Source organism: Stenella coeruleoalba (assembly GCF_951394435.1).
Source record: "Stenella coeruleoalba genome assembly, chromosome: 20".
NCBI classification, from domain to species: Eukaryota; Metazoa; Chordata; class Mammalia; order Artiodactyla; family Delphinidae; genus Stenella; species Stenella coeruleoalba.
The window spans coordinates 47,024,095-47,038,646 of NC_137166.1; the positions used below are offsets into that span (position 1 = coordinate 47,024,095).

The 14,552-nt window shown below is 53.7% G+C and overlaps 1 protein-coding gene across 1 annotated transcript; it reads left to right on the forward strand.

Moving 5' to 3' along the window:
• The first annotated feature begins 1,151 nt into the window (after positions 1–1,151).
• Positions 1,152–13,976, forward strand: CYP2S1 (cytochrome P450 family 2 subfamily S member 1). Its single transcript, XM_079908088.1, has 9 exons — positions 1,152–1,821; positions 3,053–3,218; positions 5,079–5,228; positions 5,729–5,889; positions 6,028–6,207; positions 8,843–8,984; positions 10,524–10,711; positions 13,528–13,669; positions 13,763–13,976. Exons 1-9 carry the CDS (start codon positions 1,648–1,650, stop codon positions 13,942–13,944), a joined length of 1,485 nt encoding a protein of 494 aa, XP_079764214.1. The 5' UTR covers positions 1,152–1,647; the 3' UTR covers positions 13,945–13,976.
• The last annotated feature ends 576 nt before the right edge of the window (positions 13,977–14,552 follow it).

Here is a 14,552-nt window from a genome sequence, read left to right on the forward strand (position 1 = left end):
TCTTCTGTCTCAACAAGCCCACTCCCCTGGCAGGCCTTTGCACTTCCTGAAATTATCTTAGTTTACAAGTTCATTTGCATGGGACAAGTGCTCTGAGAGGGCAAGGTCCTTCTCTCTATTACAACTAGACCTCAATAACAATTAATTGGAAGAATATTAGCTTTGCATTTATTTAATGCTTGTTATATATGCACCTGGCCCTGTTTTAAGTTATGTACACACGTACCTAGCTTTTTTTTGGCCTCACGGCTTGTGGGATTTTAATTCCCGGACCAGGGATTGAACCCGGGTCCTCGGCAGTTAGAGCCCGGAGTCCTAACAACTGGACAGCCAAGGAATTCCCACACATAACTATTTAATCCTGAAACAGATCCCCATTCTTAAAGAAGAATTAACAGAGAAGCTAGGCTGTGAACTCAAGTGGTCTGGCTTCAGACATCATGTTTCTAACCACTATACTATACTGCTAAGTGAATGAATGATTTAGTCAATCATTCAGACCGGTCTGAATTCAAACCCCAACTGTGCCGCTTTGTTAGCTGTGTGGCCTAAGACTCTGAACCTCAGATCCTTTATTGGTTTTCTGTTTGTTAATTAATTAATTGTTATTGAAGTATGGTTGATTTACGATGTCGTGTTAGTATGTCGTGTTAGTTTCAGGTACAGCACAGTGAGTCAGCTATACATACATATATATGTTCTTTTTTAAAATTGATTTATTTTTGGCTGCGCTGGGTCTTCATTGCTGTGCCGGGGCTTTCCTTAGTTGTGGCGAGCGGGAGCTACTCTTCGTTGTGGTGCGCGGGCTTCTCATTGCGGTGGCTTCTCTTGTTGCGGAGTACGGGCTATAGGCGGGCGGGCTTCAGCAGTTGTGGCACGCGGGCTCAGTAGTTGCGGCTCGTGGGCCCCAGAGCGCCGGGTGGCCCACGGGCTTTGTTGCTCCGTGGCATGTGGGATCTTCCCACACCAGGGCTCCAACTGTGTCCCCTGCATTGGCAGGCGGATTCTTAACCACTGCGCCAGCAGGGAAGTCCCAGATATATATTCCTTTTCAGGTTCTTTTCCATTACAGGTTATTACAGGCTATCAAGTATAGTTCCCTGGGCTGTACAGTAAGTCCTTGTGGGTTAGCTATTTTATGTATGGTTCAAGGTCACGTCCCTCCTAGTTCGTGGTGAAGATGTAAGGTGTTGGAGGCAATTGGCTTAAAGATCCCACACACGCACGCACACGCGAATGCACACCGGATAACAGTGAGGAGGGAGGTAGGAGTCGGGGAGGGCGGTGCGGGGTCACCGCCAGGCACGGGGTGTGGCCTCCTGGTGGCGGCCAAAGTCTCTGGTTTCTAGGATCTCCCCGCCTGCCCACGCCCTACCTGTGGCGCAAAGAGCTGTCTCCGCCCCCTCGAACCTGGGTGACCAGGGAGACTAGCGTTCGAGTGTGTCCTGGACACCAGGCGGCGGCGGTGGTCTGGGAGAAAGAAATCCGGCGGCGGGGAGACAATCCTGCCCGGAGGCAGGGGGAAAGGCTAGCTGCTCCGCCTCCCTCCGCCAGATTTCTTCGGGGAAGGAGCCGCCCGGCACCCGCCCCCAACTGGCCCAGCCGCGTGGAGCGTCTGGGAGCCCGAGAAGCAGCCTACCTGCCGAGATGGAGGCGGCGGGCACCTGGGCGCTGCTGCTGCTGCTGGCGCTGCTGCTGCTGGCGCTGGCGCTGCCCGGGACCCGGATGCGAGGCCACCTGCCCCCTGGGCCCACGCCGCTGCCGCTGCTGGGGAACCTCCTGCAGCTCCGGCCTGGGGCGCTGTACTTGGGGCTCTTACGGGTGAGGGGGCGCGCCGACGCCCTGGCTAGGAGGGGGTGGGAGGGTACCAGGGCCAGGAGAGGGAGGGGACCCCAGGAAGACGAACTACGCAGCGAGGCCCTTAGGTATCCTAGGGGATGCGGTTGAAGGGTCCCAGGGCAGAGCTGAGGGAGTTGGGGGAGTCGCAGGGAGAGGGGGTGGGGCACCCGGGCTAGGAGGAGCAGAATCCTGCCCCCCGAATCCTGGAGACGGCGTGAGAGCTGGAAAGCAGGCTCCAGGGGCCAGGGGTCCCGGGTTAGAGAGACTGGCAGAATCCTGGGAAGGTTGGGAGGGGGGAGGGGGGCAGGGAACCAAAGGTGAGAGAGACGAGTCGTCAAGCGGAAGAGAAACTGATGGTGTGATGGTGGTGGCTTGACCCAGAGGGAGAGGTAGAGGGGAGATACACGTGAGTATCCTGAGGAGGGGGCAGAGAATAAAAAAGAGAGGGTGTCCCCGGGGGAGTTGGAGGCAGAGGCTGGAGGATTCCAGGAATTTGTCTGCGGAGACCGATGGGGCTGGGGGGCTGGGGGAGGGGGGGATAGGCGGAGCTCAGCTGGGAGGGAGGGAGCTGGAAGTTCGTGGGACAGAGAAAGGAAGGAGAGAGAGACAGGAGGCTGAGGCAGTCTCCAAACTTTTGGCGGGGGGTGGGGGTGGGGGCGGGGGGGTAGTGTAAAGAGGCCAGAGGTTCCCCATTCCGGTGTCTTCCAGACATTGCAAGGAGGGGGTAGCGAGCATGGCACGAGTGCTCCGTGGTAACTGCTCCAGCATTTGAGGGTTTAGCAGTGGTTGAAAGGGGTAGTTGGGTTTTTTTTTTTTTTTCGGGGATGGGGAGATGAGGGATTATGGGAGTCCACAGCTGCAGCTGCCCATTTTTGCTGCTATAGGTCTGTGCTGTGGGAGCAGGGGTGGGTTCTGGGTTGTCCCAGTGTCAGAAGTTAGGGCTCTGCAGGGGGTAAGGGAATGGGGACCAGAGAGTGTGTTGGGTGAGGGAGTTTGAGGAAGGAGGACTCTTGTGGGGGAGGGGGGTGACATGCTGGGAGCTTGGTGCAAAACAAGAACTGAATCTTCCAAAGGGACTGCTTCAGTTTGGGGTGAGGCAGGAAGGGCTTCTCTTAGGTGTCTCATCCAGCGACAGGGGCCAGGATGGACCCGAGACTTTAAAAGGCAGTAGACTTCCCCACGTCACTCACCCCTTCTCGGTCCCTGCTCCCAGCTGAGTAAGAAGTATGGACCAGTGTTCACTGTGTACCTGGGACCCTGGCGGCGCGTGGTGGTCCTGGTTGGGCGTGAGGCTGTGCAGGAGGCCCTGAGAGGTCAGGCTGAGGCGTTCAGCGGACGGGGTTCGGTGGCAACACTGGACGGAACCTTTGATGGCCATGGTGAGTCAAAAGGGGAGCTGGAGCCTGCCGGGTCCTTCACTCAGAGCCTGCCACCACTTACTCGTACGTGACCTTCCATGCAGTTCAGTGTCTCTGGGCCTCTCTTTTCCCATCTAAAATGGGATGATGACAGTGCCTATTGCATAGGATTGTACTGAGGATAGCACGAAGTAAGCACTCATTAGTTACCTGGTTGTAGTAGTGTTATTAATGTTCCAGGCGAAGCCCCAGGGCTGGGAGGAAGAGGGAGAGCATGTGAGGCACTGGGAATCAGTGGGCAAACACTCAAAATGTACAAACTATTCTCTGTTAAGACTGAAAGCTGGAAGCCGGTGCTGGGCGCTCCAGGGAACACAGCCTTGAATAAACAGCCTCAGTCCTGCTCCCAGAGCGCATGGGCCAGGAAGAAACAGACCTGTCACTAGACAGTGACAGTCCAGAGAGGAATTGGAGGAGGCGCCTGGCCCAGCCTGTCGGGTGGAGGTTGTCCAGGACGTCTTCCTAAAAGACGGGGTGTCTGAGCTGAGACTCATAGGATGAGTGGGAAGGGTGTTCCAGGCAGAGAGACCAGCACGTACAAAAGCATGGAGGCGAGGGAAGAAGCATTCACTCATCAGCTGACAAATTTTCATTACACCTGGCTTGGTACTGGGGACACAGAGGTGACAGATGTGGTGACGTGTCTTACTGTGGGACATGTGGGCTTTGCAATAAGACAGTGGAGGGAGAGACTAGATTTCTAAAGTGAGAGGTACAGCCTTAAGAGCAGGACACAGGGGACCTTTGCTGGCTAGGGGGGCAGAGGGATTTGGAGAGGAGAATGGGAGGAATCAGAGAAGGCTTCCTGGCGGAGGTGACATTTGAACTGAGACCTGGAGGCTGAGTGCAGTCAGTTCAGTGAGGATGAAGAGGTGAGTGATCCAGGAAGAGGGAACAGCCGGGGCAAAGGCCTAGAGGGGGCATCCTGGCACTTTTGAGGAAGTGAGAAAAGCCCAGTGCAATTGAATTAGCAGCAAAGCTGGAGACGTCTTCAGAGCCTGATCGCGCAGGGCCCAAGTCAAGCCAGAGTCTGGACTTTGGGTTTTTCTGGGAAAGGGTAGAGTCAGAGTTAGAAAGGTCCTCTGGTTGCTGTGTGGGAGCCCAGCAAGGTGACTGGGCTGGACCAGGGCTGTGGCTGTTGAGTGGGGGAGGGGAGGTGGTTGGGAGAGGAATGCAGGGCTCTAGCCAGGGGATGGGATGTTGATGAGAAAGAGAGATGCTGAGGCCAGTTTGGGACACAGTGGAGGGATGGGTGGGCAGGGGACATCCAGGAGGAGGCGCCCAGAAGGCCGTTATAGACTGGCATTCTACAAGTGGAAACAGCTCAGACCAGGGAAGGGACTGTCCGGGCCTCTTGGATAAGGAGGAAAACAGTGCAATTCCATCCTCCTCCCTCCCTTTTCAACCTCCAGTTGGCATGGGGCATGGGACCCAATAATACTCCATAAATGTTGGTATCGATGGATGGATGGATGGATAGAAGGGTGGGAGGGAGGGAGAAAGAGGAAAGAGGGAGGAATGGTAAATGGATGGGTGGGTGAATAGAGGAATAAAAAGATGGATAGCCAGCGGGAAGGAAGAAATCTTCACTCACGCTGGTGAATCACAGAACACAAGGAGCCTGGATAATCCCAGATACCAACTCCTCAGGAGGAGGTCACCCTCCGATGCAAGGTTAGGCAATTATTGAGCACCTCGTGGGCCCTCCTTCTTGCGCTAGGCTCACGTGGACTCAGGACAGGGCACCTCACTGGGAGGAAGGGAGGAATCCTGGGGAACAGGGGAGGGCTGGTCCCTCCTTGAGTCTAGCCTTCTGTGCAGGGGTTTTCTTCTCTAATGGGGAGCGGTGGAGGCAGCTGAGGAAGTTCACCACGCTGGCCCTGCGGGACTTGGGCATGGGGAAACGAGAAGGTGAGGAGCTGATCCAGGCGGAGGCCCGGTGTCTGGTGGAGGCGCTCCGGAGGACCAAAGGTCAGCAGGGTGCCGGAGTGTGGTAGGGCCTTCCCTCTCGGACTGGGCTGGGGACTCCAATCATTCCAACTCTCTCCTCCTCCACCTTCTGCCTCTATCCTGCTGTCTCCCTGAGGGTCTCTGTGTCCCTCGTACTGTCACGTCACTCTTCCTGCCTCTCCTCTTTTTTTTTTTGACTGTGCAGCATGTGGGATCTTAGTTCCCCCACCAGGGATCAAACCCGCGCCCCCTGCATTGGAAGTGCGGAGTCTTAACCACTGGACCACCACGGAAGTCCCTATTTTTCTGTTTTTCTCTCCTGTAAGTCTGCCTCTGTCTTTCTCTGTCTCTCTCCGTGTCTAACTCTCTCTTTCCCTGTCTGTCTCTGTCTCACTCTTTCTGCCTGTCTCTTTCCTTTCGGGTCTGGCCCCCACTCCATCTTCGTGGACAGGCTCCGCCCTACGTCAGCGCCCCTCTGCCCATCTCCATCACAACCCCCCTCCCTGTCCCCTCCTCCCCAGGATGGCCTTTTGACCCCTCACTGCTGCTGGCCCAGGCCACCTCCAACATCATCTGCTCCCTCGTCTTCCGCCTCCGCTTCCCCTATGATGACAAGGAGTTCCAGGCGTTGGTCCAGGCAGCTAGTGGCATCGTCGTGGGGGTCAGCTCCCCGTGGGCCCAGGTAAGGGGGTGGGATCCCTCTCTCTCCAAAGGCTCCTGCCCACCTCTTTCAGGTAACCCCAGAGCGCCCTGTCCACCCACCCCTCTGCCCTGGTGCAAGGCCAGGCCCCCGTGAAAACGGCTGCCCATCCCCCGGCAGACCTACGAGATGTTCTCACGGCTCCTGCAGCACCTCCCGGGCCCCTACACACAGCTCCTCGGCCAAGTGTGCACTGTGGCTGCCTTCGCCACCCAGCAGATACAGCGGCACCAGAGGACCCTGGACGCCTCAGGCCCTGCACGCGACGTGGTGGATGCCTTCTTGCTGAAGATGGCAAAGGTGGGAGAAGCTTAGGGTTGGGGGCCTCCTGGCCAGCCCCTACACCCAGGTATAGCTGGGGCACTCTGTCACCCTCCTTCTTTCTCTCTGCACGTCGCTCTGTGAATGTGTGTCTGAGTCACTTGCATCTCTCCTTTTTCTCCTCCCTCCAACCTCAGCCCCCCGCCCAGGCCTCATGCCCAGTGACCTGCCACCGGCAATCCCCACCATGACTTCCCCCAACCCACCCAGGAAAGTTCCTATGAATTACAATCATTTACTTATGAAACCTTGCACTGTCTAATTAGACTAATAAAGTTCGCTTTATTAGTTATGTGAGAACAATTATCATATGAGAAAATTAGAATTAAGATGATCCCTGTGGAAATAACTCGTTTTGAATTGTACATACTTTGCAATTATGGGAGATATTCAGGGCCACATCCTTTGAATAAATGTTCACGGAGAGAGAGATTTTTTTTCTTAACTCTGTGGCCCTTTTTTTTGGGGGGGGGGCTACCATGTGGCTTGTGGGATCTCAGTTCCCAACCAGAGATTGAACCTGGGCCCTCGGCAGTGAAAGCACAGAGACCTACCACTGGACAGCCAGAGAATTCCCGAATTTTTTTTTTTATACATTTATTTATTTTTATTTATTTATTTTTGGCTGCGTTGGGTCTTCGTTGCTGCGCGTGGGCTTTCTCTAGTTGCAGCGAGTGGAGGCTACTCTTCATTGCGGTGCTTTGGCTTCTCGTTGTGGGGGCTTCTCTTGTGGAGCACAGGCTCTAGGCGCGTGGGCTTCATTAATTGTGGCACACGGGCTCAGTAGCTGTGGCTCGCGGGCTCTAGAGAGCAGGCTCAGTAGTTGTGGCGCATGGGCTTAGTTGCTCCATGGCACGTGGGATCTTCCCGGACCAGGGCTCGAACCCGTGTCCCCTGCATTGGCAGGCGGATTCTTAACCACTGTGCCACCAGGGAAGTCCCCTGAATTTTTTTAATTTTTATTTTTTTTTACTGAAGTATAGTTGATTTATAATGTTTCAAATATACAGCAGAGTAATTCGGTTATATATATATATATATATATATATGAAACTGAATCATATATATATTCTTTTTCAGATTCTTTTCAATTATAGGTTATTGTAAGACATTAAATATAGTTCCCTGTGCTATACAGTAGGTTCTTGTTTATCTATTTTATATATAGTAGTGTGTATCTGTTAATCTCAAATATAATTAAATCTTTTTAATTTAAGAAATGACGGAGTGGCTGGGCCCGTGAGCCATGGCCACTGAGCCTGCGCGTCCAGAGCCTGTGCTCCGCAACGGGAGAGGCCACAACAGTGAGAGGCCCGCGTACCGCAAAAAAAAAAAAAAAAAAAAAAAAAAGAAATGAAAGGGAATGGGAATTCCCTGGCGGTCCAGTGGTTAGGACTCCGTACTTCCACTGCAGGAGGCCCGGGTTCGATCCCTGGTCAGGAAGCTAGGATCCCACAAGCCGTGTGGCATGGCCAAAAAAAAATTTTTTTTTAATTTAATTATAGTAAAATACACATAACACAAAATTTACCAACTTAGCCATTTTCAAGTGTCTAGTTCAGTGGTGTTAGATATTCACATGACCACCATCCATGTCCAGAACACTTTCAACTTGCAAAACTGAAATTCTATACCCATTAAACAACAGATCCCCATCCTTCCCTACCCCAGCCCTCAGCCCCCACCCTCCTACTTCCTTAATTCATGAATTTGCCTACTCTAGGGACCTCATATAAGTGGGATCACACACTATTTGTCCTTTTGTGGCTTATCTCACTTAGCATAATGTGGTCAAGTTTCATTCACACTGCAGCGTGTGACAAGATTTCCCTCCTTTTTAAGGCTGAATCATTTTCCACTGTGTGGATATGGCGCATTCATCTATCAGTGGACACCTGGGGTTGCTTTCACATTTTGGCTATTATGAATAATGCTGCTATGAACATAGGTGTACAAATGTTCTTCAAGATCCTGCTTTCTACGCTTCTGGATAAATCCCCAGAAGTGGAACTGCTGGATCACATGGTAAATCTATTTTACTTTTTTGAGGAATCGCTGTACCATTTGCCGTAACAGCTGCACCCTTTTATATACCCCCTTGGTGACAGGGGTTCCGGTTTCTCCGTGTCTCCACCAACACTTGTCATTTTCTGTTTGTTTGTTCGTTTTATAATGGCCACTCTCTTTCATTTTTATTTTTTGTTTTGTTTTGTTTTTGTTTTTGTTTTGCGGTACGCGGGCCTCTCACTGTCGTGGCCTCTCCCGCTGCGGAGCACAGGCTCTGGACGCGCAGGCTCAGCGGCCATGGCTCACGGGCCCAGCCGCTCCACGGCATGTGGGATCTTCCCAGACCGGGGCACGAACCCGTGTCCCCTGCATCGGCAGGCGGACTCTCAACCACTGCGCCACCAGGGAAGCCCCTCTCTTTTATTTTTAAAACATTTCACCCCGAGAGAACTAATATCAAAAGCCCACTTCCCAACTTTCTCACACATTTATTTAAACTCCCTGACAAAGTTATAACTTGCTGTGCTGCACCCCCAAACCTGGCTGTGCTGGGTCTCTACTCCCAGCAGCCTGTGTTCTCTGAGCCCCTCTGCCTGGTTTCCCCCAGGAGAAGCAAGACCCTAACACAGAATTCACGGACAAGAACTTGCTGATGACGGTCATTTATCTGTTGTTCGCCGGAACGGTGACAGTCAGCAACACGATTCGCTACACTCTCCTGCTCCTGCTGAAATATCCTCAGGTCCAAGGTAGGAAGCTTCTCTACCAGCCAGGCCCTGGGAACAGGAGGGAGGGCTCGAGAGGAAGGATGTTTAGGGGAGTGGACAGCCTGAGCCAGAGCCTGGAGGCGAGAATGAGCGGGCATCCAGTGCGTCTGAAAAGCAAGAAGCGTGCGGACTGCCGGCTGCAGTGAGAGGTCTAGTAAAATGAGAAATGAGGCAGGAGGCGTCTCCGGCCTTGCCGCCTTGGTGGTACATTGTGCACCTAATCCTGAGCCGTGGGGAGCCATGGAAGGTCGTTGAGCAGGGGAGGGCAGGGACAAATGAGCATTTTAGAAAAATCCTTTGGTCTGTCATGAAGAGGTAAGTTGTAGGGTCTGAAAGAGGATGCCAGGAGCCCAGGGCAGAGGACAAGGTAGGGACCTAGGCCGGAGAGAACAAACAGGGCTGGGCCAAGCTGTGGGGAGGAGAGAGGGGTCCAAGTAGGTAGGTGGTGGAGAATGACAAGGGAGGGAGGCATCCAGGGACAGACCCGGGGCTCTGGCCAGGGGACCGGGGGACCATGAGGCCATCCTGAGATGGGGACAGAAGGGATAAGGAGCTATTTCAGGGGAGATGCTGAAGCCATTTGGGGACAATTTGAGTGTGAGGGACCTGGAACCACTGGGGGGGACATCCAGAAGTCCACGAGACACCTGCATCAGGACTGGAGATAAGAAACAAATTGGGGTTATCAGGGCACAGGCAAGACCTGAAGCTGTGTTAGTGAGGGAGGGTAAGTGGGTGAGGCAGGGCTGGGAATGTGCCCCAAGGAACTCCAGCATTTCAGGGTCACGCAGCTGCGTCCAGTGCTGTCGAGCCAGTAGGGTGGGCTGACCTGGAAGATGGGACCTGGGTGCCTTTGTGGAATCAAGGAGTCAGCTGCTATTTCAGCTCACTAGGCCTCTGTCCTTATCTGGGACATGGGGCTAGATTATGTTCCCCCACCTCACAGGATTGCTATGGGAATTGAAAGAGGAGAGATGTGGGCTTCCCTGGTGGCGCAGTGGTTGAGAGTCCGCCTGCCGATGCAGGGGACACGGGTTCGTGCCCCGGTCCGGGAAGATCCCACATGCCGCGGAGCGGCTGGGCCCATGAGCCGTGGCCGCTGGGCCTGCGCATCCGGAGCCTGTGCTCCGCAACAGGAGAGGCCGCAATAGTGAGAGGCCCGCGAACCATTAAAAAAAAAAAAAGAGGAGAGATGTGATGCCCACCACACGGGATGTGTGGGACCCGGTCTGCAGAGGGCTGGAGGACTCTTCCTCCCTGCCCGCCAGCCTCAGCCCTAACCACAGCTGCTCAGGAAGATGGAGCGTCTGGGAACTCCCTGGCGGTCCAGTGGCTGGGACTCCGCACTTTCACTGCCGAGGGCCCGGGTTCAATCCCTGCTTGGGGAACTAAGATCCGTGTGGCACGGCCAAATAAATAAATAAATAAACCTTAAAAAATAAAGAAGATGGGGCGTCGGAGGGGAGCATCGTAGGGCCCCGCCCCACCTTTGACCTCCAACTCTCCTCTTCTTGGGCGCAGAGCGAGTGCAGGCGGAGCTGATGCGGGAGCTGGGGCCCGGCCGGGTGCCCAGCCTGGGGGACCGAGCCCGCCTCCCCTACACCGATGCGGTTCTGCATGAGGCGCAGCGGCTGCTGGCGCTTGTACCCATGGGAGTGCCCCGAGCCCTCGTCAAGACCACCCGCTTCCGGGGGTACACCCTGCCCCAGGTGGGTGTGCGGGTCAGCCAGGCCCGGCAGCTGTCTCTGTCTCGGGCCTGAGGGCTGAGTCCGTTGCTATCTTTGTCTCTTTTTCTGAATCTTGGTCAGTTTGTCTCTGCATCTTCTTCCTCTTTCTCTCTCCTCTCTGGCTGACACCTTCCTTTCTTTTTCTGTGCCCGTCTCTGCATCTCTCTTTGTTTCTTTCTGTGTACATTTTTCTTGCCTTTTGACTCTGTCTCTGAGCCTCGGTTTCCCCCATGTGTCCGATGGATCCTAATTCTACCTCCTTCCAATCGTGGTGGGGACAATCAGATAACGTGACAGGCAGGGAAGCAATATGAGAACTGAGGGCCGACAGAGGCCCTCACCCTCCACCCGGCTGCAAACACGATCAGGCTCTCCCTCCTTCCCAACACACACACACACACACACACACACACACACACACACACACACACACACACACACACTCTTTCTCTCTCTCTCTCTCTCTCTCTCTCTCTCTCTCTCTCTCTCTCTCTCTCAGTTCCTGCCCCTTCATTCCAGAGCAACTCGGAACCAGCACCACCAGGGGGCGACCTCTCCCTGGAAACCGAAGGTGCCTTCAGGGCAACCTGCTCCCTCCTTGAGCTTCATTGTAGAATCCAGTTCATAGCAGTTAGAATCCAGTCCTGCTGTTTTCTAGCTGAGACCTTGGGCAAATCACTTCACCCTCCGAACCTCCATCTACTCCTCTTCTTTTTTTTTTCCTTTTAAATTAATTAATTAATTTATATATTTTTGGCTGCGTTGGGTCTCCGTTGCACACAGGCTTTCTCTAGTTGCGGCGAGCGCGGGCTACACTTTGTTGCCGTGTGCGGGCTTCTCATTGCGGTGGCTTCTCTTGTTGTGGAGCCCGGGCTCTAGGCGCACGGGCTTCAGTAGTTGTGGCACGCAGGCTCAGTAGTTGTGGCTCACGGGCTCTAGAGCGCAGACTCAGTAGTTGTGGTGCACGGGCTTAGTTGCTCCGCAGCATGTGGGATCTTCCCGGACCGGGGCACGATCCCGTGTCGCCTGCATCGGCAGGCGGACTCTGAACCACTGCGCCACCAGGGAAGCCCCAAACAGGTGGATTCTTAACCACTGTGCCACCGGAGAAGTCCCTCCTCTTCTAAATTGGGAGTAATAATAGTATCATCTTGGGATTGTAAGGAATCTGTGAAATGATGCTTGTAAAACACCGAATGAACTCTTTGTGCCGGGGGTGGGGCTCCTATGTACACCACAGCAGCGACTATTGCTAAAGCAATGACTCTTGCAACTACAGCAACTACTGATAACGATCATAGCAATAACAGGCATCTGTGATCGAGGATCTGCTCTGTGCCAGGTATTATTCTAAATACTTTACATGTATTACCTTATTTAATCTTCAGAGCAGCACTACATCGTTATCACATCATTATCGTCATTATCACACCCATTTTACAAATGAGGAAACTGAGGCCTTGAAAGGTTAGAAGACTTGGCAAGCTCTCCCAGCCTCCAAGCGGTAGGGGCAGGATCTGAACCCAGAGCCTGTGCTTTAGCAGTGGTTAAACACTGCTATCTGCCTTTCTCTTATTTTAACAACATTAGCCTGACCTTTTCCTGAAGCCTCACTCACCTTCCCAACTCGAAGCCCCGTTAGCCAGAATCCCTAACAAAGGAGACCCCTCGCCCTCTCCTCGTACTCCCTACCTTCCTTCACCCTCCACCACAGCCCTGGGAACATGGGGACTCTGATCTCAGCGGAAGGGGCTGCCCCTCTCCCCAAACCTGGGCGGGGGAAGCCTTCACAGGCAGCCCCCATCCACCCACCCTTCACCTCCAGAAGATCATAGTGGCAGAAAGCTGGACTCTTAGCCAAGTGCCTTAGGACAGCCACAGCTGAATCACAACATAGCCCCAAAGTTTAAAAACAAACATAAAAATAACAAGCTCTGCCACGTCCAAATGTTGCTTTGGGCAAGTTGCTTACGTTCTCTGGGCCTCTGTTTTCCCACTTTTTGTTTGTTTTGGCTGTACCACGCGACTTGCAGGATCTTAGTTCCCTGACCAGGGATCGAACCCATGTCCCCTATAGTGGGAGCACGGAGTCTTAACCACTGGACCACCAGGGAAGTCCTCCATCTTTTTTTTTTTTTTTTTTTTTTAATATTCCACACTGTTGCATCCGTGTTAGCCCTATCCTTTAATCCATTTGTACTACCGAGTTACAGACCTGACTGTTCCTAGCACCCTGTTTAACCCGTGGACAGTTATTTTCCCCGCCTTATAAGCAGCCTCTAAGACATTATCTTTCGTTGGTTTGGTTTTTTAAATATTTAATTTATTTATTTATTTGGTTGTGCCGGGTCTTAGTTGCGGCAAGAGGGCATGCGAACTCTTAGTTGTGGCATGCATGTGGGATCTAGTTCCCCGGCCAGGGATCGAACCCTGAGTCCCCTGCATTGGGAGCGCGGAGTCTTAGGCCACTGGACCACCAGGGAAGTCCCTCCCCCATCTTTAAAATGGGATCATATTACTAACTGTTCCCTAGACTTGTTAAAAAGATTTAGTGAGTTTGTGTGGACGTTTGTGAGTGTGTGTGTGTGAGTATAATACATGTACCTGTTACATATGAGGCGATACGTATGTAGTGCTTAATAAAGTGCCTGACACGTAACAAACCCTCGATAAACATTGATGCCGCTATGTTTCGTGAACCCGTTTCCCCAACACACCAGACTCTTGTGCTCTGCCCTCGAGGACCGAAGGCCTGCGGGGTGAGGGATGTTTGTAGTTTTGTTATGATCTCCCCTCAGGGCACGGAGGTCTTCCCCCTCCTTGGTTCCATCCTGCATGACCCTGAGGTCTTCAAACAGCCCGAGGAGTTCAACCCAGGACGATTCCTGGATGCAGACGGAAAGTTCAAGAAGCACGAGGCCTTCCTGCCCTTCTCCTTAGGTATCTGCTGGGTCCGCCCCTGTCTACCCACTGGTCCTCCCACAGGCCTGGGTGTGAGGATGGTTGGCACAGCGCCATCTGTCTCCCCTCCAGGTAAGCGTGTCTGCCTCGGGGAGGGCCTGGCTCGGACCGAGCTCTTCCTCCTGTTCACCGCCATCCTGCAGGCCTTCTCGCTGGGGAACCCGTGCCCACCGGGTGCCCTGAGCCTCCAGCCAGCCGTCAGTGGCCTTTTCAACATCCCCCAAGCCTTCCAGCTGCAATTCCGGCCCCGCTGACCTCCACCCCACCCCACCGTGTGGACCGGATGAAGAAGGGAAACTTGGGAGGTAGTAGCCTTGGCGGTTGCCGTGGACATGGCTGTGTCTCCTGAGCCACACGCCTACACCACAGGCAGCCACCTTCGCACACCTGTAGCTGTTTTCTAGAGTCGGTCACACATATATTCAGCCTACACATCCACAGGGTCATCAGACCACGCAACCACACACCCAGACACACCCACGAGGGCCACAAGGCAACTCGGCCACGCAGCTTTCTACTGACAAATTTAGTCCATCTGGAATCACAACCACATGCCCGGATAACCCACCAACTCATACACAGCACAGCTCCCCCGGACCCACAACCCACGCGTGGGGATTCAGCTGCCGCCTTCACAAGCCATGGAAACAGCCACAGTGTGTGCAGCCCACGTGCCCTCTTAACTCATCAGACTTACCAGGGCCACCATCTCTGGGAGCCTAGAGCAGAGAACATGCCCCATGCCACCTCATGTCACCACACAAAGACCATCTCTGTCCTCAGCCCTCAGGTGACCGTACCGCTCTCCAGGCATAAGACTGTCGTCATCCACATGCCCCCAACCACTGAACCACACAGCCAG

Bases quoted from the DNA above. Each gene is read 5' to 3' on its own strand.
- CYP2S1 (XM_079908088.1), top strand. From the start codon at position 1,648: ATGGAGGCGGCGGGCACCTGGGCGCTGCTGCTGCTGCTGGCGCTGCTG. The intron at 3,219-5,078 runs GTGAGTCAAAAG...CCTTCTGTGCAG, and splicing joins CGGAACCTTTGATGGCCATG to GGGTTTTCTTCTCTAATGGG. The intron at 8,985-10,523 runs GTAGGAAGCTTC...TCTTGGGCGCAG, and splicing joins GAAATATCCTCAGGTCCAAG to AGCGAGTGCAGGCGGAGCTG.